Source organism: Lethenteron reissneri, chromosome 39, assembly GCF_015708825.2.
Source record: "Lethenteron reissneri isolate LAM-NWPU_2019-01 chromosome 39, ASM1570882v1, whole genome shotgun sequence".
Classification (NCBI taxonomy): domain Eukaryota; kingdom Metazoa; phylum Chordata; class Hyperoartia; order Petromyzontiformes; family Petromyzontidae; genus Lethenteron; species Lethenteron reissneri.
The window spans coordinates 11,289,521-11,315,766 of record NC_083817.1 but is presented as its reverse complement, the minus strand read 5'-3'; the positions used below and the strand labels follow the sequence as shown (position 1 = coordinate 11,315,766).

The following is a 26,246-nucleotide window of genomic DNA, read 5'->3' as shown; positions in this document are numbered from 1 at the left end:
ATTAGTGTGAGGTGAACAATATCCAAATCTGTTAGATTTATCCTAAGAGGTTATAGAGATATACGTCCGATTTAAAACACGTACGGAATGTGATCCGTGTCGCGAACACAAGCCAGTTTGTGTTTTATTCCCTTGTAATAAAACTAACAAAAACCCTCATGTTAAGGGCACTGGATAACAGCACCAACGTAAGTCATTCAATGTCACGTCAAATAAATGACAAGCAGTTGCGTTAAAGGTTGTCTGACAAAAATAGCAATAGACCGACATCTAATTGAAGAGGTCCAGTGATCTATGTCTTGTAAATAAAGCGGACTGTGAATAACGTCATCTTAAAGTTAGACATGCCAACCCTCAACCCTCAGCTGGAAGTGATGACAACACAAATGGGCAAAATATGGTGCTAACTGGCGCTGCATCCACTAGTGGGGATTCGAGATCAAGTTTGACGCCCACAGACACCATCAGTCAGAGAGAGAAGTGGTGGCTGTGCCTGTCTGGGATGTGATGTGGCACAGATGGTTCAAGACCAGGTCCAGATCCCAAACCAGAAAAAGCACACTGAGAACTTGACCAAGTACAATTAGCCGTGTCTGCAAATGGAGGCTTGTAGTGGCACACTTTATATTTAAATACAGAAATATATCCTAAAAGACATACGGTGCATTTTTAACAGAGGAGGACATTTTAAATAACGGTGCTCTGCCAATCCACTGCCGGAGATGAAGGCCTTACCACACTGTATACCCAAGGTAACTCTTGCAAATGAGACTATCCCAGTGTCTTGAGTTCTCAGCTAGTTAAACATAGAAACTTAAACAAATAAACTCAAGCTTGTATTCATCAAGGGGGATTGACCACACTTCACGCAGATTAGTGTAGGCTGGTAAAGAGAGGTTGCCAAGGATCAGGTCAGACATAACTCACCACTAATGTTAGCCAGTCGGGAATCTAATTTAGGTCGCCAGGATACGTAGCGGTGTGGGTTACCACTGCTCCATAACTCCATAAGGATCATAAATTGTAAGCGATGCTAGTAGGATAGGCAGCTCTCCGATTTTGCAATGCTCGTTATGAGCTGCCAATGCAGTTGAGCGTCCGGAACACATTTGCGGCCATTTGTTCAAAAGAAGCAATGTGGACTAAACGTGCATGCCAAAAATGTCACCATACTAAATGCAGCATGGCCTCTAGAGGTATGCGCACTGCAGTATCAACAACCTCGACCACAGGTTATCAACCGCACTGGCACCACACCTCTTACAAGCATTTGCAACAATAACATCAAACACCTCTGCTAAATATTTACATTCATGAGAGACCCTGCTTCTGTCACGTACACACACTATATTAATTGGTTCCATGAGTGTATCCTTGCTATATACGCATGAACACACAGGGGAGGTTAAATGTTATTTTTGAGAATGGGATTCTAAGAGTATGTAAACACTTGCCATTCAAAGACAATGTTTTTTCAGTGGAAATAAATGACAATTTTGTGTTTTTTCTTGTTGAGAATTATCAACCACTTGGCCAACTGTCGTTCACGATCAAAATTTTCCAATGGGAAATGTGCAAAGTGTGCACAGTAAAATGGACTCGGACTGGAATCGTACTTATACAAGTCACCAGAAAGCCGTGAACAATTGTCAAAGTTGCTTTATACAGACGTTATAAACATGAACCAGCAAAAACACAGTGGGGCTTTAAAATTGAGGCTTTATAATCTAAATAACTTTTTGGTTTGTGAATTTGGCAAATGACGTCCAAATAATATCAGAACATTTATTTGCTGTTGGCAGATGGGCAATCTAAGTCAAAATGCTGCACTGACACCTGTGTAACACAATGACATCATCACTGTTAATTTTCTCATTGTTACCCGACTTCACTGCAGTGTAATATGTAAATGCATGGCTTGTAAGTGGCTTTACAAGAATCCAGGATAACATTTGATCATTACGCCTTTTGCAGCATCTAATTCTCAAAAGTGAGCCCAATCTGTGTGTATTTTCCCAGTTAATGAGATGGACTATCATGTAGTTTATCATTATCTATGCTTATCCACATGAGTTCGCTTTCCCCAAACTATCGGAAAGCCATAACATGCAGAGCACATGAAAATTTAAATCGATTCCTCTGCCACAGTCATAGCCTCATGTAAGGAAACATGTATTTCTTTTGCATGCACTTGTAGTGTGTAAATGGGCTCAACACGCATACATGCTCCGACTCGCACAAATACACAGAGGTACACAACAGACCTTACAGACTTTCAAGGCAAGTTCATACGAACGGCAGTTGCCCTTCAAAGGGTGCAGCGCACCGCGATCCCTGGCAGACACCAGCAGAAAAGGAATCTGAAAGCTGGCGTATTCTGCTCAATTATATTGCCCTTTAATGTAATTAACTTTTGTAACCAGTCACACCAAGTAAACCATGGAGATATGATGCTTTTTTTTTCTTTGATAAAAATAATAATAACACAAAATGGAAAGCATTTACTGATTGCGAAGTAAATAAAAACCATAAAATATTATTGAACGTGGCCACGCATCTCACGACACTGGAATGCGCACTTTCTTCATTCGCAGTGTAAAGCAGAATCCCAAGCGGCACAACCTAGTTTCCATGTCACAATATGTCATCGATAAATTACATTTGCAATCTGGGCTTAATTTTAAAGCAGCAGGTGGCTTAATTGAAATTCACCAAATTCCTAGCCAGATCACAGTAAAATGTATTTTATTTAGTTTTTTCGTTTTTCACACTGATATGTTGCACCACACTGTGCTTTCAGCCATACAGTGCCATTCTGCTGCGATTCTCTTGCATCTCGTAGATCTTTCCTTCCTGCTCTGTTCAGGAATGGGAGAAAAAAAACTCTCCACTGCAAACAGACCATTTGTGTCCTCGTGTTCTGAGACCGTGTGCAAAATGTGTGTGATAAAAAAACCGGCCCATGTGAATGTTTCACCAAATTACATTGAATACGAATTATAATATATTCCAATTGTCCATTTATTCTCCAGGCCAGGCCTTTATTGTATGATATAGATTCTTCCATACTCTTTGGGGATCTCCACTGTCATTATGGCCAGACCAGTGGTGACATACCCACATCTGATTCACCAGATGCCAGCAATCCCATAGCCAACAGTAACCGTAAACCGAGTGATGGTGAGTTCACTAAACTTCCAACAGCTAAATGAAAAGAATGGTACACTCACAAATATATTGAAACACCACACATGCCTGGAGTATGCATGTTCACTGGGATGATAATGAAAGGAGTGAGATCTCAGAATACTGTGAGACAAAGTTTGCATTTACAGCTGGATTTTTTTTTACCTCTGGCTTTCTTGTTATCCAAGAAGCAGTTTTTTTCTTTTTAGAAACCAACTATACGGAAACCAATATTCGTCTGCAAGCAATGGAGCAGACTTAAAATGTGTTACCTGTATCCCCATGATCGGATTCCTTTATATTCCTAAATATTTATCCAGGCCTCAACCAAATTGGTCAAATTGGGATCCATTTGTGTTTGGTCCCCACACAGTCTGCAGGAGGAACGTTTTTTTTTTAAACATTCTTCCAGTCGCAAAGCCAGACAGTGTGCAGTGTCCGAGGTGTGGTGAAACTTACTTAAACGAGCCGGAAAATGTTCTGACTGGAGCCGTTTGACTTGCGTATGCACCGCAAAGAAAACTAAGACAATATTTCTGAACGTGACACCATTCTCAGAACCTACGATTCCACTGCAGAGCCAAGCACACAGCTGCTGGGGCCAAAAGGAGCACTACCTATTCTATAATGCGTTGGCTTCACTTACAAAGCTCAACACTGCCAAATGCCAAGTAATGCATAAATACTGTATACTATTTACATACACATACATACAGCTTTCAAGTATTTCAGTGTAAAAAGAATAACACTCAACCTAAAGAGACAAGCAATGTGAGCAATACGTGCAGCCACACTGCAAAGCGGACTAACATGTTTTATGTACAACGGCACAGCCAACAGCACCGACACCACCACAGGCAGAAGCAGATAACTCGAGACAAACTGCTAACTACAAGATGGACCAACAGACTCGTCCGTTCAACCGCTACAACCCTCCCGATATACGTGCACTACCGATGTCAAGTCACCGCAACCAGTGGAGCAAGCGGTGTACTGAGGGTTCCAATTTTTTCTCCCCTCTGCATTTCAATGCAATGGTGCTTGTATGTGTGTCACACCCAGCCAAATCTCCAAATTAATTAATTAAATATGTGGGTGACACCGATTACCCAACTGGCCTAGCAATTCAACACTAATAAAAAAAAAACTACGGGTTTGCAACACCTGCTTCAAGCGAATATCACAGGGAACAAGCTACCAGGGACGTGGGTTTAGGGGTCACAGGTTAATGGGATCATGGTCCAACAGGGGTGAGGTTTTGCCTTGAGAGAATTGGGTTGTGGTCAGGGGCAGTTAGCACAGGGGAGAGCGAGGATGAATGTGTTTTTTTTCGACAAGGAATCCATAAACGAGCGGGAATCAGGATGAAGGGATGGTCAGCAAGAGCCACAATGACAGTGCTGAGGCAGGCGGGGTTTGCGGGAAACTAATTTCAGGGGAAACAATAAAAGTCAAACCGCAGCACGGCGTAGTAAACATGCTAATATCCCTTGATTTGCTTCTTTGTCTACACTAATTTCTTGCTGCTGCCCGGTGCTTTAGACTTTCCGTCCATCTCCTTGGGCTGGGGATCACTACTCATCCTTTCCTCCACCCTCAGTGTTGGTGGTGGTGGATGCTGCAATGGAGGCTGCGGTGGAGGCTGTGGTGGAAGCTGCGGTGGCAATGGTGGCACGAAGGCTGCGGCCTCTGCATCTGCTGGGAATGTTGTCGGCGCCCAGGAAAACGGACGCTTCCGCTCCGGCGCTGGGGAGCCGGGGCGCAGCACCCGCCGCTCCCTCTCCGACACCGCCACCACTGCCTTCGCCTCCCAGCTCGGCAAAGAAGACACGAGTGGCCTCAGCGCTGGGTTTCGTTCGCCCACTCCGGGTGCCGTGCGAGCGACCGCCTTGGCTGTTGCGCTATCTCCGGGCTCTGTGCCAAGCTCCCTGTCAGGTGCCGGTCTCCCCCCGGGGCCGACCTTTGACGACGACAGCAAAATCCTTTCGAGTGCGGATATGGCGTCGCTCGAACAGACTAGCGGGTGCCCGGCCAGCCCAGCGGTCGCCCTCGCCTCCGCGTGGAACTCGCCCTTGGCTTGCTGAGAGTCCCTCTTGTTGAGCGTCGAGACGGATGCCGAGCGTGTGAAACACTGGCCCAACATGGCTTTCGGCGGGTCCAGCAGGATCCCCTGCAGGTCCAAAATGACCTTCGACGCCATGGCATCCTCTGCCTTTCCCAACGACGTGGGGGCCACGCTGCTGCCCGCACTGATGGATGCTTCTGCCTGCCGCTTCGAGGGCCCTGGCTTGCCTGCTGACACCGCTGGCTCCTTGCTCATCGACGTCGATGCCTCCCTCGCTGTGGCTGCCGTTCCTAACCCAGCTACAGGTGCTGGTGATGATTTGACCATTCCCTCAACCAGGGAGCTGCTCCTCCGCTCAGCTGACCGCAGGATTCCAGGGCGATAGTTGGTGAGCGCCGAGTCTGTTTGGACACCCTGGTCCATCCGCGGCACCTGCTCTGGTTTTGAACCCACTTCGGATTTTGCTCCAGAGGGAAAGGTGTCTGGCAGCTTCTGCTGGACCAACTTATCTGCTGTTGCCCCCATCACTACTGCTGCTGCTGCTCCTGTAGCTTCCACGGGAAGAACCACGGAATTGCCTTGTTCGAGATTTTTTATCACAGTTTGGCTTGACGTAGCGCTGTCGACACTCGCTTGATCGATATCGTTAGACAACTCAATCTTTGGCACGGTCTCTTGCTGCGTTATGCGTTTGTCCGTATGTGTCCTCAGGTCTGGCCTGAGATCAACGTCTGGCTCCTTGTCCTGGCAGAGCCCCACGCGATCGCAGCTCTCCATCGCGCCCGCGGCCTTCCCCTCGGACACAGGCGAGGAGCGCTTTGGCATCGCCAGCTGTGCGGAGTCTTTAACCGGCGTCATCGCCGTTCCAGCCTCTTGGACTGCCCCCTTGGCGGCGCCCCCCGGGACGCAGCGCCCCGGCTCGCCACAGCCATGTCCGGCGGCATCGCAGCCATCCGCAGTTTTGTCCGAGTCGCCCGTGCTCTCGCCCTCCGTCTCCGAGTCGCTGCCCTCCTCGATGGCCTCGATCTCCTGCTTGGGCAGCTTGCTCTTGTCGGCCCTGGCTGACAGGCAGCCTTCGCGGTGGTGACGCTCGCGCTCCTCCCCGTCGTCGTGCTCCTGGCGGGACAGCTTGCGCAGGCAGCCGCGCTCGGGCCGCGACGCGTCCTCCTTGCGCAGGTCGCACGGGTCGGGCTTGCGACAAAGCGGCGTGTGCTGTGCCTGCCCTTGCTGTTGCTGTTGCTGCTGCTGCTGCAGCTGCTGTAACTGCTGCTGCTGCTGTTGCTTCTTGTCGGAATTGTAGACGGAGGCGAGACGCTCAGCCGACTGCACGCGCTTCAGCAGTGGGGATCGCGGGGGCTCGGCGCTCTTGGGACGCGTGGACTGGGAGGCATTCACAAATACCTGTGTGTGGAGGTGGGAAAGCAAAACAACAACACGTGGTATGTCTGTCAAGAGAGCAAGCTGGATTTTAACACAAGGCAAAGAAACATCCTTTCAAAGAACCTACATTCAGTAAACGCTCATGTCATATGTCATGGATGCTAATATACGAATATGAAGCTTTGTTCATTGAATACATGGCAGTGCCATCACTGTAGTGCCATGATGACAAGATTCATCATAGTTTGTCTTCTTTCTCATTAACAAATCTTTTCATTAATATAAAACAGCCGTGGATGATGCACAGCCCAGGCATGTCTCTACAAACAAGAACATATTGTGTTTTTGGGTTGAGATTTCCTTTATGTACATGGAGGGCCACACCGCGTTCTACCAGGCCTGGCTAGAAGCCGCAGAACCACACCGGCGTTCGTCGCACCGTATCCAGTGAACGGCACAGCAACCCGCACTTCTGCACGTGCCGCCACACAGTCCACATCCCACTCGCTGCGCCTGTGCATGCACATGATCGATCAAACGATCGCTAGTTCGCTCACTCCATCTCTCACCTGCCGTATGACGGTGGGCGGCGACGAGTGCATCTTGCCCACGCCGGCGCCGGCCGCGAGCCCGGGATGGCAGAGCGCGGGCGACGGCGTGGGTGTGGGCGACTCGGAGCGCGAGGGCGGAGGGGACCCGGACGCTCCGGTTCCGGCCGCCGTCCCCGTGGCGCTGGAGCAAGGTCGCCCGGGGGACGGTGTCCGCGCCAGCGGCGACAGGGGGATGCTGCTGGCTGACTTGCGGCGCGGCGAGCGGTACGTGCGCTGCACTTTGGGCGCCAGCCCCTGCAGGGTGCTGGGTCGGATGTGTCCCGAGCCCGCGGGGGAGTTAGGGGTGCTGGAACACGGGGAGCTGCTCGGAGACGACGTACCTCCTGGTGATGGCAGATGGGTAAAGAGTGGGAGGGGGGGAATGTGGGTACACACGCGGGCACCCGTTAGGACTCTCAGCGGCAGAGTGTATGTATGTATGTAGAACTTCTTTTGCACCGTACGTAGCCAACCGTGCTAATCGGAGGTGCTAATCGGAGAGTGGGTGGGAGAGTGCAGCTCCCTACTGTGCTTTTCAGATGACAAAAAAAACCCATCACAATAATTTCAGTTCTGCAATGAATTTAGCAAAATTTCTGCTCTGAAGATTAAAATACGGGTTTAACTGTCAAGCGATGATCATTCGCATTGTGGCACAGGGTGTAGTGCTGCTTGCTATTGTGAGGGAATTAGGTCACTTCAAGAGATTTCAGAGATAATTTAGTTATATCCGCTTCTGTGCGCCATTCTCTAATGTGAAGAGTTGTGCCGATAAGAGATCCATCCAATTGGATACTTAGTCTCATGACACAACATCGATAGCCCAATGGAGATACAATTGCAGAAGACGCTATATACAAAATATTAAAATGACTTTCATTTAAAAAAAAATTATCATCATACCTAATTGAAACAAAAGTTTACTTTTTATATAATATAGATACAAACACAAATTGGGGAAGGAACTTTTATGTGGTTTAGCATTTCTTCAATGAAAGACAAAATGAATCATATTTACTGTTTAAGGCAGACAGAAAGTGTGCGAGGACAAAATCCCAGCACAGGGTGGAGATGATGAAACGGGAATGTGAGTACCTCAATCTGACAAAGAAATATGAATGCAAGTGTGGCATTGAGTGTGAGAGGTTGAAGCATGGTAGACAGAGAATCTACTGTCATTGGTGAATAAAATAGGCAAAAAGCACGGTCGTTCAATCGCGGTAAATCGGTCGATCATTTGGTGAATTTGTTGGTGGTTTGGTCAAGGGTCAATTCAACAGTCTTTTGGTAACGGTGAATTAGTCATTAAACAGAGTGAATTAGCGGGCTGCTGCAACAGACTGAACGGGGTTGGTTGTGCAGTCAGGGTGAACGCGATTGGCTGCTCAGTCAGGGTGAACGCGGTTGTTCATTATCGCATTGAAGGAGGAACAACCGAAGGAGCGCCTCACCGGAGTGTGCCGAGTCTGGGGTGGAGCGGTAGCACTGCGGAGGCGAGCGTGGGGACAGGCTGTGCGTGGGCGAACCCGGCACGCTCTCGCTGGACGACAGCGAGCGGTTGAGGGACGACAGGCTGCGGCTCGTCTGCAGCAACGTCACCTGGCGTGTCACCTTGCGAAACAGCGGCGTGCGCTTGCGACTGTGTGGTGCGGGGCAGTTGGGGGCGTAGAAGGCACAGGGGTACAAACGCGGTGAGTTGTTGGTGTTGACAGCTCAGGGTTTAGTGACGTCAAACAGATAAATACAATCAATTGGTCTGCACTTTTGTTGCTTTATACATTGGGAAATGCTTGACCATACTTCAGAAATGAAAGATTGTACGTGAAATAAAGATCATATTAACTGCATGTGAATGGGTCAGATTTGTGAACATCTTTGAGAAAATGACAGTTACACCATACAAGAATCCCTCAATTGGGCTTTAGGTGTTTCATTGGTCACCTCAGACAGGTGACATTCGGAATATGCGGCGTTGTACAGTACGGGAAAACATATCCGGTGTCTGCCTGCCGCGAGCGAGGTTAACAAAATCATCTATTAATGTCCGCTGCTCCTTGAGCTCCACGACCGCTCTCTCACTTGTCGGTTCCCTCCTTCTTCTTGCTCTTCTTGCTGCGCCGAGCCATCCTGGACTTGTAGCTGCCGCGCCGTGCAGGCCCCACCTTAATGGACGTGTTCTCAAACGGCGTCGTCGCGATGGACACCTTGTAGCCGCTCTACAGCAGATGACGAGCAAAGCGCAAAAGGGCAACACACACACACATAGGAGTGAGCCTTAACGAGCAAGTTGGCCAGGTGGCTTAGGAGTCAGACATTAGAGACAGCACTGCTGAGATCCAGGGTTTTAATCTGGGGCAGCCACCCGTGATTAAAATGTGTCGGAATGTAGTGAAAGTGATAAACTTAGCCTGATCACCAATGGCCGCAACAACAACAAATCCGTCACGTCAAATTTGGTTCTGCACTTCATTTGGTGAACAAAATAGATAAGCAGACTGTACATCTCCTAAGTCTGTCTGTCAACATAAACAATAAAAGCATTTTTTAAACACAACCATCAGCTTTACAGTTGTGAGAGTGCATCATTTCAGCAGTATTGATTCAAATACAAGCAACAGAGGCTTGTTTTTTTATGTGGAGCGATATATGAAAGAGGCATGTTTTCTGATTAACTATTTTACATTACTTAGTCTCCACAATGACGGCAATGACATTTTCATTTGGCTTAAATTCAGGGAGAAGAATTAAAATATTTTATTTACTGTAATGCGACGATCATTTACTCTCTGTGGCGGGGTTGGTGGAAAATGCTGCCCCCTACTGCGTGAACCAGAGGTAGGTCACTTGAAGAGATCTCAGGTCTGGTTTGCACTGCTCTGCGAAAGATCCTCATGGATTCATCTCATGATGCCGAGAGTCCAGGTGGGATACCATGAGGGAAATAGACAAAATAAATTTTATTTTCATGTACACGATTTGACGCGTGTATCGTAGGCAAAGTAAGATTCAATGACTCGTTACATAGATGGCTACATGATCTCGATTACATTTTTATTCTTATTCCTATTACAAAAGGCATGGAAGATTTTGATTTTTTTTTATATTACCAGGTAAGGCCCACTGAGCTATAGAGCTCTTTTTCAGAAGAAGCATTGCCACATATGATAGCTCAACGAAGTGGCTTATCATGTGGATATTTATAGCAGCCAAATACTCTAAACGCATGTTTCTAAATGTGGAGGGAAAAAACGAGGAACTGAAGAAAAATCCACGCAACCACGGGGAGAACATGCAAATTCCAAACATATGGACATATGTTTGGATCAAACCCACGACCTGGAAACCAGGCGAGGTAATTAACAACTCGCCACCGTGGCAATATTCTCCCGGCTTCCCTGCCACATGTGAAAAAATATGTCATCAAATCGGTGACCGAATACGATAATCGCCTCCCTCTCCAAAAACCAATGGCAAAATACTGATCAGCCCTTACAAGGCGCCCAGTCAATACACCACAAGTAGTTGCTTTACAAATGCCATATGAAAGAAAACATAGCAGGAGGCCAGCAGGAGCTGTGGGGAGGATGAGGAAGTGGTGTCGTCACCTTCAGGATGAGTTCCACCACCTCTGTGTGCACCAGGCCGTGCACGGGCTCCCCGTTGACGTGCGTGATGAGGTCACCCGCGCGCAGTCCGGCCTCGTTGGCTGGGCTGCCCTCTTCCACGTTCTGCCACGGTCAAGAGAGCAGCAGCAGCCGCCACAAAGAGCGAGCCACAAAAAAAGTCACAAAAAGCAAACAAATTAGGAAAAAATGTGCATATGGATGGATTATGCAACGCTTTCCAAAATCGGAAGTATTTAATGAGCAGGATGGAAGTGGATTGCAATTAGTCTTATTAGCTGGGTTTGTTTCCCAAGTTTTTATTCATTTGGCCGATTTTCAATAAGCTGAGTCCCTAGTTGCAAAAAAACTTTATTCTAAAGAAAAAAACTTTATTCTAAAGTTTTTTCAATATTCGACGGACACCTCCCTCTGCTCGTCATTCCATCTTTGTCTCCGTTCGTCCACGTTGTGGTCTGAGTTGATCTCGCCGTTTTTCTTTTAACTCTGTCGGCTTCACAAGACCTCTGTCAAAGCGAACAACCACTGCTATGGTCCCTCTCCCCATCTATCGCCCCACCAATGATTATTTCTTCTCTTTTGAATCCACCCAGCGTGCGACCCTGACTCACTCACCCACACGACGTGGTGCACAGAGTAGACGTCCGAGTCGCCCATGTAGACGCGGATGGCGCGCAGCGTGAAGCCGTACTTCTTGCCGGCGCGGTGGATCACGACGGGCGAGCGCAGCGCCCCCAGCGCCGGGGAGAAGTCCCGCGATGGGGACGAGTCTCGCGACGATGGATTCGACGACAGCGAGCGCGGGGACATGGGGCTTGCCAGTGGGGAGCCCACGTACTGCTCTGTAGCACGCCAACGTGCGCACACACATCCGCACGTAAGCAAACGACCCAGAGATGCACACATGCACCCGCTGGCGCGTCCATACCACTGCACGTAGCCGCACTGTTCCAAATGTGAGAGGATTACATGGGTTCCGACATGTAATGTAGACGGAACTTTAGCTGTCTGCTCCGGCATGCCTAACATGAGCTCTAAGCTCTGCAAAGTGTGTCAGTGAGAAACAAGACGCGTTACAATCAAGAGTATAGTTATTGCCACGTGACTGACATAACTGCCACACCGTCTGATTCGGATTTTAGCATCTCCATGAAGTGACATGACAACAGCAATGTGACGGAGCTACTTATTGTGACCTTCACATATTTTCTTCACATGAACGCAGCTATTAGAACATGGAGTTGAGCCCAAAATACACATCCAAAGTTTGTATATGATAAAATCCATTTTTTTTGTGTATTTAATGGAAAATATGACAATTCGCACTTGTAATTCACCACTGTGGAGTCAAGAATTTAAGGATCACAAAGACTCACGTGACAATGAAGTGGCCAGAAGACGGCAGTACAGCAAGTGGGTTAGTGAAACTGCACTTGTGCCCTTATACAATATGAGCTATAAGAGCACAAGTATTCCACGCACATGTACCGAATACTGTCACGCTTACAACATGCCTTTTTATTTGTTTTTTCTTCAGTGGTAAGGAAGCTGGTGTGTATTTGTAATGGAAAAACGCATTTACTTATTTACAAGTAGTCCTATAATGCTCAGGTTTGTGTCTCCAAGTTTTGGGAAACGCTCTGATCAATTTTGTTAATGTTTTGGTAAATCGAGTCCTTGAGATCAGCATAACTTTAAAACACAGGCTTGTTTATACCGGATCATCTTTACAAGAGTTATTATCATTTCTGGACAGACGGGCGGATATACAGAACTAAAGTATACGCACTTAACCTGAGGTGGAAAGTATTCAAAATTAACTGAGCAATCACGCCACCCCGCAGGACTTTCTCGAATACACGAATACCCATTTGCTCGGCGAGGCTTCGCTAAACGAGTAACGTTTTCTGCGGTGGGGCGAGTGCGCCATCAGGCGTCTCACCGGAGGGAATGACGAGCGAGAGCGCGCTGTGCGACGCCGACTTGATGACCTTGTTGAGCGGCTTGGCCTTGCGCCGCTCGGGGGCCGGTCCCCCGACGGCCGGCGTCGCCCCGGCCTCCCCCGACATGAGCCGGTGGCGCGCGCGCCGCACCGCCAGGTCGCTCGTCGCCTTGGCCGACGTCGCCGACGCGGCCGCAGACGCGGCGCCGTCCAGCAGCGAGCAGTCGGCGCTGTCACCACGGGAACGGGCGGGGCCCTCCAAGACGTCCGTGCCGCTCTCTACTGCGCCGGGACGAGGGGGGGGGGGCGGGATACCAAGGTGGTGAGATGTTGACTACTTCGCCGAGTGTACAGGAGGTCCTGAACGATCCTGACGACTGTATATATGGAGTTTGCACGTCTCCCCCCCTGTGGTCGTGTGGATTTTTCTCCGGGTCCTCCAGTTTTTCCCTTCACATTTCGAATCAATGTGCATTTAGAGTAGTTGGCTGATATACATTTCCACATGATAAGCAACTTCGCTGAGCTATCACTTGTGGCCAGGTTGTTTCTGAAAAACAGCTATATATCTCGGGAGGCCGTACCTGGTAAAATAGCATTTTTATATTTCAGTTTAGTTTAGAGAATTGGGTTGGAAGGCAAGACAACTTTCTGGCGAAACTCCCATAATTATCGAAGCATCATTGCCACGTCAGTGAACGACACGGACCCTGGAGATGGTACAACAGGTACACTTACTTCTGCAGTGAGTTGAATAGGTGTGTCCTCTCATGGTGGGGATAATATTATTTTTTTAAGGTGCACCTCGATATTTTTATTGAGTACAATTATTGCATTCTATACAAGTAAACATATTTCAAAATGATTGCCTGCAAGATTTCCACAAGATGAGCATGTGGTAGGCTGACAAGCCCAAGGACATGTGGTCACCGATTGTGTCGGGTTCCCACGTGCTCCGCTCGTGGTGACCTTGAGAGCTTTTCATGTCTAGGCTGTGTTAGTGAGCAGGGTAGTAGGGGCTGAATCCTGTTAGTTCGAGCCACCTGCCACTGATGCCTCTGCAACGAGTGGTACTCTGCATGTGAGTTATCAGATGGGTGTTTAAGTTCGAGCCTTCAAGGTTTTTGGCCGTTTAAGTTAATATTTTATGCCAGAATGGTAACTGTCCATTTACGGAAGGTTTCCCCATCGGTGTCAAGAGCGCCGAGCGTGGCCGTCTCTCACCGGACAGTGTGGAGCTGCTGTTATCGCCGCCGCCGCTGCCCGTCGGGGTGGTGGGCGTCCCGCCAGCCTCCTCCGTCAGCGCCAGCTCTCCGATGGTGAGCAGCGCCTGCGTGGCGCCGGACTTGCTGCCGCTCCGTGCGACGGGCGCGTGCGACGACGTCGCACCTCCTCCGCCCATTATCGCGACTGCCGCTGCGGCCGCCGTGCAGGCCGCCTCGCCCTCCTGGTCTTCGAGCGCGATGGCGAAGCGCGGCATGTCGAGCAGCGCCGAGCGCCGGCGCCGCACCGTCACGGGCGGGCTCCCGTCGCTCTCCGTGTGCGACGACTCCGAGCCCGACAGACGCTTGCGAAGGCTGGGGATTGAGACAGACGGACGCCGGTCGCGTCACACGCGTCGACAGAGAAAATAAGCAGCGCGCGGACAAATGCCGTCTAATCACACAGCTCTGGCCAGTGAAGCTGCCGTGAAAACAGTAACAGGACATGACACCAGAGGGTAACAAAGAAAACCAATCGCATTGCTGGAAAATGTTAAAGTTACTCAACTTACACAAAAAGGGAAATTCATATTGTCACAAGTCATATCTCCTACTCATTATTAGTAACTCTCTCTCCTCATTACCGATAATTCGTAACCTCAATGATCAAGCTACTCCATTCTCTGCAGCTTTGGCCTCTGCTATAACATTGGTACAACTGTCCTGCCAGTAATGTTGCCACTGTACCATTTGTGTTGCAGTAGGTTTTTATAAGACCATTGCAAAACCCTCTTCCTTCCTCCAGGCTTAGGACTGGAATAACCCACCCGGCAGCCTCCCTCCAGGGAAGAAGACGGACTATTTAACACAGGCAAGATTATCTGGATTTGGTCACGTGTTGAGCATTTCTTCTTCTGCTGCTGCTGCACAACCTTGAGAGAATAAATGCTCAACATGCAGCTCGACTTGGAAACCCACACTTGGATGTCAGGGAGACTGCTGGAAAAGATCTTCAAAACATCGGCTCGGACATCACCAGAGGCACTTTGCAAAGCGTTGGACAGGAACGAGTGGAGACGCTGGACTGCCATGTGCAAACATGCAAGGGCTGAGTAGCGAGTCCTCTGGGTTAAATGCGCAACGATACAAACGGGAGGAGGTGTGGAGTATCATAAAAGTTTTTTGGGTTAGATCGCCTAAGTATAAATGTGCAGTGAATCTGCCACCACCTGACACAGCCAATTAATAAGGTTTGTAATGCAAACAAAACGTGCCAATTAGTTACTACTTCAGCACACCGGTGTGTTGGTGTGCTGAAGTGTGTTTAGTGCCTGTGTTGGGTGGCGGCGGGCTAAAATATAGACATCTATATTTACGTGATCTAACCCAAAGAAACCTTTATTATGGATAAATTGGTCTCGAAAGCTTTTATATTAAACCAGAGCGGAGTATGGCAAACGCAACAACGCCGCTCACATTTCTGGCGAACCGAGCATCCAGCCCTTGTCGTGCGCGCGCAGCGTGACGAGGCTGCCGCGCTCATCCTTGTCCTCGCTGGCGCTGCGCTTGGGCGTCGGGGTGGGCGTAGGCGTCGCGGGCGTGGTGGGGATGCGCCGATCGTCGTGGTGGGACAGACGCTCCATGCTGCTGTAAACCTAGTAGGAGAGGCAGGCAGAGCGAGGCAGGGGACCGTTTGAGTTTGTTTGATACACTCGTCACAATTGCAGCCTGGGTGAACATCCTTAGAGGACCAGAGTTACACGGTACTGGGCATGTCCTCCATCTGATAAGTTATGTCTTCATTTCTCTCCTCACCCCCTCTCTCAAGATCATCTCCAGGATCTGGTCTAGATCGCTAGTCCTTCTCTACAATTCATCTTGTAGTACCCAAAGTGGTCTTCATAATTTCCCTCCAAGTTCGGAGTTTGAAACCATTCTACCAATATATGATTTTTTGTACCGACCCATGGAATTAAAGTGATTTTTAAAATATTTAATTGCTACATAAAATGAAATTCAGTTCATGTGAAAGTGTATGTGAGGTTTTTTTCTGTAATGCTCACATATATATGTTTAAGTTAGATCAGCAAGATGTAGGAAGAGTGAACAATGTAGGGAGGCCTTCATCCAGCAGTGAATTGACAAAGGGTGATAATATATTTCTGCTCTATTTATTATTTACATTGAGTGTGTGGATATGAGCACAGCCCCTCCAATGTGCTGCGTTCCCTATGATTACCACCAGGTAAGCAAGGGATGCACGGAGGCCTGGCCCGTGCCGCAGTGTCAGCAGCCCGCAGGGCCGTGGCGTACCTTGAAGCGGGGCGAGCAGGAGGAGAACTGCCTCATCTCGAGTGGCTCCTCGTCGTTTGTGTCGTCCTCGGAGTCCAGGTGGTGATAGCGATCCGAGCGCGCTGCGCAAGCGCACGACACAAAATGGAAAAAGATCCCTCGTTATAGAATGTTGGGGCTGACTGTCATTCGCGTGCACGAAGGGGTGTGTGGCCCGTGCCAGCGAGCAAAGACGTTTCGATGCAGGCGTTCCGTGGCTGCGGCGAAACACGGCCTCTTACTGTCGAAGTAGCTGGTGTCTTCCTCGGACTCGAGTTGAGGCACAAACTCCGCCTTCTGTCGGAGCAGTCCGTCCCAGTCGAGGCTGTGGAAGAACTGGTGCTGTTTCACCTCGAAGGCTCCACCTTGATGGCCGAACGCGCACAGGGGAACACAAAGACAGGTGCATTAACGCGGGTGGCATCGGTGGCGTAGTGTGGATGGCATGGGCCCTGGTGCGAGAAATGAAATGGGGCTGCCTGCCCAGTTTATTCATAGCCCGGTGCCTGGAAACCTCCAGCCTGTAGGCAGTTGCACTGTCTGCACACTTGATAGCTACGCTGCTGGGTGGCATTCAGACTGGGCACAAACACGTGGGAAATGAAACACATAAACAAAGATCTCCAACATAACCACGGAGACTGCTAGGGCAAGTGTTATGATAACTTATTAAGGCCACTATAGCGCACAAGATGGTAGTGTTGCTCAGCTGCCTATGCGTTTGTCTCCCTAGTTCTGTTTAAATGAGGGTGATCATTGAAGGCTGCGTTGAGATAGAAGAGGCCCAGAAAAAATTGACATTTCACATGTCACTGGTGTTGTGAGGAGGAAGCAAAGCATTGAGCGTGGCAGGGTCGGCAAGAAACCGCGATTGGCACGGCGGAATGCTGTCGCCTACCCGTGCCGAGCCGCTCCAGAGGATTTCGCTCAAGCAGCCCCGTGATGAGGTCCTGGACGTCTGATGGCAGTGCATCCTCTCCCTCGGGCCACACGATCTCATCTGCATAGCAGCACAAACATCACCAGAGGAACACACGCGGGCACGCACGTAAGCACGTGTGCATACATCGGCATAACGCGTGCCAACACGCGTTGTGTCGATGTGAAGATCCCCCTAGATAGCCTTCAAGTTTGGGTAAGTGCAATTAGAGAGCAAGAATGAAGGCTGGCACAGTGCACAAAGGGGTGATGGAATATCCAATAATGCACCTCACTTCCATCGTCTCCCCAGTGCTGATATTTTATGCCACGTACCAAGTACTGATGTAAGGCTGGGTCGGTGGCGCAGTACAAGTTGTGATATCATGCCGGGACTGGTGAGCCGTGGTCGGGAATCGCATGCCAGTTTTGTAGCACACATTACCAGATACAGACCAAGACCTCGCCAACATACACCATGCCAAATTAGTTTGGCTCATTCAAAGCACGGCGATTTTTTTGCAAGCGAGGAAATGTTCTTTTAAAGAGCACACTGCAAATAAAGTGAAGCAGTTGAGATTTCCAATTTCAGCTAAAGTCAGGTCAGAAAGGAACAAAACCATGACTCGGGCAGGGTTGGCACGAACAGCAAGAACACCAAGTACCCTCCATTAAAACGTGCAATGGCTGGAGATTATTACTTTACTGCTGACAAGCACGTTTTGGCACAGACAATTTTCCAAGAGTAAAATAACCTTTAAAAAAAACAATGCATTTCAAATGTTCATGCTATATTCATGAAAAAAACTGATGAATAAAAAAAGCAAATCCTAAGGGGATGCTAATAAAGTTAACATGCTGTTTTGCGCTAAAACTTACGCTTCCTTAAATAAAATTTGGCTAAAACAAGGGACACATCTGGACTGTGTGGTTAAATGCTGCAAGTGAGCATGAAAACGCAGCTGATATGCCATGTGAGAAACGTAATCTTATATGTAATTGTCATTTTTTTATGTCCGTCTATCTGTGTGTATTCGCACACTTGCGAAGGATTTGGCTCTCAAACGGTGGGGTCTATGTTTAAAAAAAAATAGCCAGGTACCACGCCATAAGCCCCGTGGTGAGCAGGCGCTATTCCTTTTTCCCATACATCAACTTTAAAGTAGTTAAATTGCGATTTAGTGCCGTTTTCGTTTATTTATTCAATAGTGCGCGATCGACCATACCAACTCACGCGCCTTTGGTGGGGGGGGCCGCCCATGCTAAGTCGCATGCCTTCGGTGGGAGTGAGAGGGATTTAAATAGCCAGGCACCACGCCGTAAGCCCAGCCGTGAGCAAGCACTATTCCTTTTTCACATCCGTCAACTTTTAATTAGTTTAATTAGCAATTTACAGCGATTTTTGTGCGCTTCGTTTTTATTCATTTATTTATGACGCATGCATGACCTTACCAACTCACGCGCCTTTGGTGGGGAGGATGGCCCATGCCAAGTCACACGCCTTCAGTGGGAGTGAGGGTCGCGTTACAAATCCGAGAAAAAATACACTAAACGCTTAGGTAATTTCTTCACTGTCTCATGTCCCCCCCACCACGATGCGTGCAGTTATTATTACTATACAGTCGGTAGGTGGGACATCGTGCCTGGGGGGGGGGGGGGGGGGGGGGCAGGGGTAGCAGCCCAGCCCCAGACTGCCAAGGTGCCACCTCGGCCGGCTGAACAATCTAGGCAAGGCCGGAGGCTCTGCACGGGACTAGACCTCACCACGCCATTCTGTCAGATGAGTACTTGGTGCTATAGAGTCAATAAATACTGCAAGAGTCAGCATGTACTATTGTAGTGATAGCAGGTATCACCACAGTCAGTATGCACTACTGTAATCATAGCAGGTATCACCACAGTCAGTAGGCACTGCTGTAATCATAGCATGTACCACCAGTCGGTATGCACTGCTGTAATCATAGCAGCTACCAACACAGTATGCATTGCTGCAGTGAAAGCAGGTACCACCACAGTATGCACTGCTGTAATCATAGCAGATACCACCACATGGGACTAAGCCTCATAATGCCACTCTGTCAGGTGAGTACTTTGTGTTAAAGAGTCGATAGATAATGCCATACAGTCAGCATGTACTACTGTAGTGATAGCAGGTACGACCACAGTTGGTATGCACTGCTGTGACCATAGCAGGTACCACCAAAATCAGTATGCACTGCTGTAATCATAGCAGGTAGCACTACAGTCGGTATGCACTGCTATTATCATAGCAGGTACCACCACAGTATGCACTGCTGTAATCATAGCAGGTACCACCACAGTATGCACTGCTGTCATCATAGCAGGTACCACCAGTCAGTACGCTCTGATGTTACATTTTTAAGAGTAGTTTTGAAATATTTTTGAGACCCGGGCAACGCCGGGCTAGGTTTGTTGCGGAGAAGCATGTTCGCATATTAATAAAAAGATACAAAATAATAATATACAATACAAAACAAGGAGCAGCACTTGTGGTTGAATACAAGCACAAATTATTGCTCAGAATAGCAATTGCTGAAACGGTTTGCCCATTACATATGTTATGAGGCAGTGTTAGTGACAAATGTGCGAATCGTGTAATTGAAGCAGTATCATTCATGAAAAATGGAAAAGAAACATATGTATATATGGCTGTTGAACTACTTTCACACCGTGCGTAGCGAACTGTGATAATTAGAGGTGCGGGGGAAGGACAAACTAAACACAAAAAGCAGTTCTAAAGAAAAAATTGTTTTAAATCGAAATTATTTAAAAGTGCATAGCTCCAGTGGCTTTCTAATATCAGTAGAAAGAGCGTTACAGACGGCCGCAGAAGAACATATGAAAGTGCGCGATGTGAAAGCAAATAAGCACAATGAGCCAAATGCAGTGTACAGTAAGTCACAGATGAACTGGCAGGCTACATCACTGGCGTTGTACCAGACCAGTCGGGGGAGAAAGGGGCACTGGGGTGCCTGTATGATCATGCAGTGTCGAGCACTGCTGCTGAAAATGTGACAAGTGCTGCACTGCGGAAGCGAGGGGAAGGGGGAACAGAAGCAGTTATTTTAAGGAAACATTCTTGAAAAGCACTGGGAACAGTGTTCCAGCGCAAAGTGAGCTGATACCCACGTCACCATCCTGACCTGCGCGGGCCACTCACCGCTGATGACTTGTCCGAAGAGCTCCTCGGGCGTGTCCCCGAAGAATGGAACGCAGCCGACGAGGAACTCGTACAGGATGACGCCCATGGCCCACCAGTCGACAGGCTTGCCATAGCCCTGCCGCAGGATCACCTCCGGCGCGATGTACTCGGGCGTGCCACACACCTGCGGTGCGGCACAGGAAGGGCGGGAGGCAGCGAGGAGTCAAGTTAACACACGAAAAAAACAAACCGTTAAGTGGTTAATTCACCTTGTGCATGAACAGCCTCTACTTCCTGCTCCTTCTGCAGCTCCATAGTTTTACATCCCCAAATCAAAAGTCTGAACCTTTGTTTTTTGCACCAAAGTCTCCTGCGGGCCAAGCACCCCATCATTAAAAAACTTAACATTAACTAATTAAATCTATTATCACCATCATGATTGATTGAAATAATCTTTCGTAAAATATTCCGGAGGTGTAGATGCAGAGGTTGAAAATATTTTACCACTGTCGTTGCTTTGCTGTTGAAGCATATGTATTCATTTAGCGTTATATGGGTAATGGTATTACTTCAGAAGAGCAGGCCCATTGCCTGAAATTTCTACAGCTGGTCGCGTTGGATAATTACACTTTTACTTAGGGAATTTACTTTCCACACAATTCCTGACTTGTAACTTAAAAACCAGAGCCATGGAGAAAAAAACCCAACATAAACCAGGCCATGTCACTTTAAATATTCTGTTTCCAAAGACGACATTTCTGTTTTGGATGTACTGTATCTACATCAGCTTAGCGCATATGTTTGACAGACAAGTTTCTGGCACAGATAAAGAGATCAATCCACCACAACACTGTTAACTTAAAAAAAATACAAGTGTAAAGTTCAGCCAGCTTCAGAGCATCAACTTAATTATAAAAAAATACAGTATGACAAGATATTTCAATCTCTCATGTGCTCATCTGTTTCCAGTGGTAACATAACGGGAAAATGCTGACTAGAAAAAAGGTACACATCTTAACCCTGTGCATTTCGAAGTGATTACATTTTTTGCCGAATCCCACGCTGGAGAGCGCCCGTCACACTGGGAGACGCTGATCCGAGCAGACAGATTCTTAATTGCCTGGCGTCCGCATTGCCCTTGACAGCGCGCGTCCGACAGTTTATTTCCCACCGAGACATCTCCTGCCATTCGGTCACCCCACCGCCGCAAACCGGAAATGGCTTCGAGATAATATAATCGCGTAATATATTTTATATTATCTTACAACCATGTTTTCTTAATTATAAGACGCTCTATGGAAACGTAAGACGTACTTTAAACTCGTGCCCAGTTATCAATAAAATTATACAAACCTGGTCTCTCACATGCACATACACATTGGTGTCAAGAGTTACTACACAACACAGCTCTACACACAAGACATGTGTAGCGCTGTAAATGGGCTTTGTGCACTTACCTGCAGTAGCAGACACATCTCATCAGGGGCAGTAACTTGCACCGGCATGTGGGTCACTACATTCCCCAGCCCAAAAGCTGGAGGGGGCTGCGGGGTGTCCTAGGATCCCCTGGGACCCCCCCTGGAACTCTCTGGAAGGGAGGCGTGGCCAGGGCTGACACACCTGGGAGGTGTAAAAAAGCCGGACCTCTGTAAGGACCCGGGGCCAGTCCAAGACCGAAGCCAGAAGACCAGCTAGCTTAGAACCCTGGGACCCCTAGCCCCTCTGCCCTTGTAAGGGACGGGACTCTGTGGGACAGTGGTGAGACCCTGGGAACCCCCGGCCTGACATCCTTGTAAGGGCCGGGTCCGAGTGGGCCAGTGGTCGGGACCCGCACCTTGGCTGGGTCTGGTCAGTGCAGCCTCCCCTAAGGCACTCATAGCCGGAGGACTGAGAGCCCGTAGCCCCGTGATAGGGCACACCAGTCCGGAGGCCATACCTCCCCAAGCAGTAGTCATAAAGGGCCGTTGCCCTTGTGAAAGACTGTGCGATACCGTTAGCGTTATTGAATAAACACGCTGCCTCCAAAGGATTCGTCTCCGCCTTCCGTAAACCCACTACACATGGACAAAACTGCTTGGTCCGGGGAGCTCTTGTAGGAGGCAATGCCACACTACATGGGGCATCTTCTACTAAAAATTTAACAAAAAATTCAGTAATCAAAGCTGAAATAGGCTAAAACACACATTTATTTCAATATGATGTTTTTGTTTAATCATCGATGCTTGGGATTAGATCATTAACTCGCCACACTTGTTGAGAACCAGGCTTAATCACAGGCAGGCGCTTGAATTCAAACCCAAAACACTCAGCGGTGGCAGCTCAGAGCTCATGCCACAGGAGTGGCCCCTCTAAGCTACTCGGCTAGCTGGCCCTACATCCTGTGTTCTCTAGCCCCCCATCTCCACCTCGTCCATCATCTCCATTTCGTCTCTCCTCCACCTCATCTCTCCCCCACTCCCCACTCACCTGTTTGTCGAGGAACTCGCGCGTATCCTTCTCGATGTGCTCCTCGTACAGGTTCGTGGTGAGGCTCATGAGTCCGATCTTGGAGAGTCCGAAGTCCGTCAGCTTCACGTGACCCATGGATGTGATGAGCAGGCTGGGGGTGAGGAGGGGGGGGGTGGCGGGTGAGTGACGGACGGACAAGTGCAATGCACTCGTTTTTGTTACATTTTCGTGCAATTCACGCTCTGTGCGTGTGGAGTTCACTGTACACGGTGAATAAAAAAACACCTGCTAAATGAGCTCCTATCTCTAGATGGTTTCACCCGCATCTGCAAAAGCTGTGTATTGCATGCTGTGTGTGCTGTGTGTAACGTAAATACTTTTGTGCGCCACGTTTTGCATGTGTAGTGACGTAAATGAAGTCACGATGCCGTTTAGCGCCAGCTACTATCACAAGAGTGGAAGTGTGCGTCTTGAGCCTCTCCCTGGCACCAGAGTGGGCATGGCATGGAAGCTGCCCTAGGGGGCATGGTTCTGGTGACGGTGAGAGAGAGAGGGCAAGTAAGGACGTGACAGTCTGGGTGAACCCGAGAGGACACGTGACCGGGACAGGGTAGCGAGCGGGCCCAAAGGGTGGCTCAGTTGAGAACCTTATAGTAACATCCAGAAGGGGACGTGGCCCAAGCGGAGCGGTGCCACGCTCAGGAGCATAAAGGGGAGGTCCCAAGAGCAATCGCGGCTCTCTTCTGGAATCAACCGGCTGTGCTACGTCTCTTCGGTCATTACGCTCGGCTTCGTGGATCAGGCAGTGCGTTACTGACCGACCCGGTTATGTAGTTACCCCATTGTGGTTTGAGTTACTCGTGGTAGTCACCACCTATGTCGTGATCCCATACGTTTATGCAGTTACCCTGTTGGAGTGTTAGAATAAACGTGTTGCCTCCCAGTTCAAGTGTGTGCCTCCGTAAAACCCACTGCACATGCTGTACGTGCATCGCATGTTGCGTGTGCCGTGAGTTGAGTCTGCTTTGTGCTGGGTGTGCTGTGTATTGCACGCTGTATTTGTTCAACGTCATGTACACAGCAGCGGTCCCACACCAGCACCACCATCAACCCTCAAAACATTCCGGAGGATCGCCATGAGTCAATTAAAAAACACAACCCTAAATCGTAGTATCTGCAACAGTTCCGTTGGAATAGAGAATGTTTGAGTGGATCGCGGAATGTTTGGATGGGTGCCGCTTATACTGCACGTTGTGTGTCCTCCTGTGTCCGTGTGTACTCTTCGTTGTGCGTGCACCGCGTGCACTTGATGCAGCGTACTTGTCCGGCTTGAGGTCACGGTGCACGATGCCGTAGTTGTGCAGGTACTCGAGCGCTAGCACCGTCTCGGCGAAGTAGAGCTGCGCCATGTCCACAGGGAGCGCGCCCAGGTTCTTCAGCAGCGTCGCACAGTCTCCCCCTGCACATGCGGTATAGAGCGGCACAGAGCGGCACAGAGCATGTAGAGGAAATGGGGCCACGCAGAGCACACGGGGCCAAGGGGAGCACGCAGCGTCACGCGAAGCACACAGTACCACACGAGGACACACAGCACACGAGGACGCACGGAGCACACAGAGACACAGCGCACACGGGGACACACAGAGCACGCAGAGACAGATACAAATAAACAAGGACATGGAAGGAAGGGTTGTTTTATCATCAAAAATAAAATAACACTGACTTCATGGGATCATCTTCCTGATTAACGTTTACCATGAATGCATGTATGTGGATTTGTAACACTTTACAACATGTGTTTTAAGATATTTCGTTAGCAATTTTTATGATAGCTTTCAAATAGCAGTACGAGGTGACAAACACATGAACAGAATCCCGTTTTCTGAAGAAACTTCCAGTGTGTAGAGCAAAACGTTGGACACAGTGCCGAACAACGCACAGTACAACCAGAACACGCATCGGAGAGACGCACATCGCAACTGCGAAAGCCTACACAGTAGATCCTGTTTTTACCGACACTGCCGCCGTTTAAAGCTTATCAAAGCTTAACACGTATTTTGGAGGTTATCAAAACCGAGCATTAGTGCACTCAAGCGAGACTTAAGAAAGGCTTCCCGGACAAACACATGGGTTGTTGATGGATGCGAATGTGATAATCAGTTTTATCTGTTACCGTGTCGATAATAGCACTCGTTCCGTGGCATTGTGGGAATACGCTAAATGTTGCAGAGGATAAGGAAGACTACTATGGATGGTAGCACTCATGTGGAAAAATAGTGAACCGTTTAAAAAAAGGAAGCGATCACTGACCTTCCACGTACTCCATGACCATGCAGAGGTGGCGCTTTGTCTCGAAGGAGCAGAACATGCCCACCACAAAAGGATTCTCAGCAAAGGTGAGGATGTCGCGCTCCACGAAGGCCTGCTGGATCTGGTTGCGCAGGATCAGGTTCTGCTTGTTGATCTTCTTCATCGCAAATCGCTGACGAGTCTCCTTGTGCCGCACCAAGTACACCGCGCTAGAGGGGGAAGGGGTACCACAGCCACGATCAATCCTCTCTTGATCCTGGTAAATAACGATCCGTGGAGCAATCAGCGCACGAGCCGATTTAACCGCGCCATCCCAGTGACCAGCGCAAGGCCACGAACGACGTCGTGGAATCGAAGTGGAGCAACGGTCACGCGCAACCGCCAACGCGTGCAGCCGTTTAGAACGATGCTCAACTTGCAGTTAACCACAATCACGAGCAAAAATTTGAAGTGATCAGTTACTATGCGCAAACGCCAACGACCACGACCAAGAGTGAAGACATGCATGTACAGACCACCATGTGCAACTGTGTAAACGCAGCCATACCAAGCCATATGCAATTACACCCCGCCATGTGTGGCAATTTGCCACCAGTTGCCAACGTGCAGCTACATGGCCTAACAGCTCAAAACACCTGTTACGCATGATGGTCGCCCATCCAAGCATTATCCAAGCTCAACCCTACTTAGGCTATGCAGTAGGAAGAAGAGGGCAGTGCAAGAAAATGTACTGTAGTACAAAACCTCTATGTTCCCACACGTATATGCTACCAGCCTTAACCAAACCGCACTGACCGGTGTAAAGTACGGCTTAAAAACTCCTGACAAACTGACAGGACATGGGGAAGCTTTGATAAAGTGGTGGATTAACAGAGGGCTGTACATGTCCATGCAGCTATGTGCAACGACACGCAGCTACATGACAGCATGCACAGCCCATGTCAGCTTAACGTAACACCTCGGAGCCCTGTGCAGCATCACATTGCAGGGAGCAAACGGCTCGCCAATGCAGGGGCAAATTGCCAAGCAAGTGGGCACCAAGTCACTAGAGTATTAATCTGTGCACCTCTACGAAAAAACTCAATTCG

At 48.8% G+C, this 26,246-nt stretch overlaps 1 protein-coding gene across 1 annotated transcript in view; it reads right to left on the bottom strand.

The window, feature by feature from the left end:
* Positions 1 to 1,644: 1,644 nt before the first annotated feature.
* Positions 1,645 to 26,246, bottom strand: part of MAST2 (microtubule associated serine/threonine kinase 2) — a 293,497-nt gene continuing 268,895 nt past the window's right edge. Inside the window, 16 exon segments of the mRNA XM_061567563.1 lie at positions 1,645 to 6,652; positions 7,201 to 7,565; positions 8,673 to 8,860; positions 9,301 to 9,437; positions 10,827 to 10,949; positions 11,460 to 11,686; positions 12,787 to 13,065; positions 14,011 to 14,363; positions 15,465 to 15,643; positions 16,302 to 16,402; positions 16,562 to 16,684; positions 17,218 to 17,319; positions 20,419 to 20,584; positions 22,867 to 22,999; positions 24,169 to 24,307; positions 25,159 to 25,367. Of these exon segments, the coding sequence (XP_061423547.1) occupies positions 4,694 to 6,652; positions 7,201 to 7,565; positions 8,673 to 8,860; positions 9,301 to 9,437; positions 10,827 to 10,949; positions 11,460 to 11,686; positions 12,787 to 13,065; positions 14,011 to 14,363; positions 15,465 to 15,643; positions 16,302 to 16,402; positions 16,562 to 16,684; positions 17,218 to 17,319; positions 20,419 to 20,584; positions 22,867 to 22,999; positions 24,169 to 24,307; positions 25,159 to 25,367 (4,783 nt within the window). The 3' untranslated portion in view covers positions 1,645 to 4,693.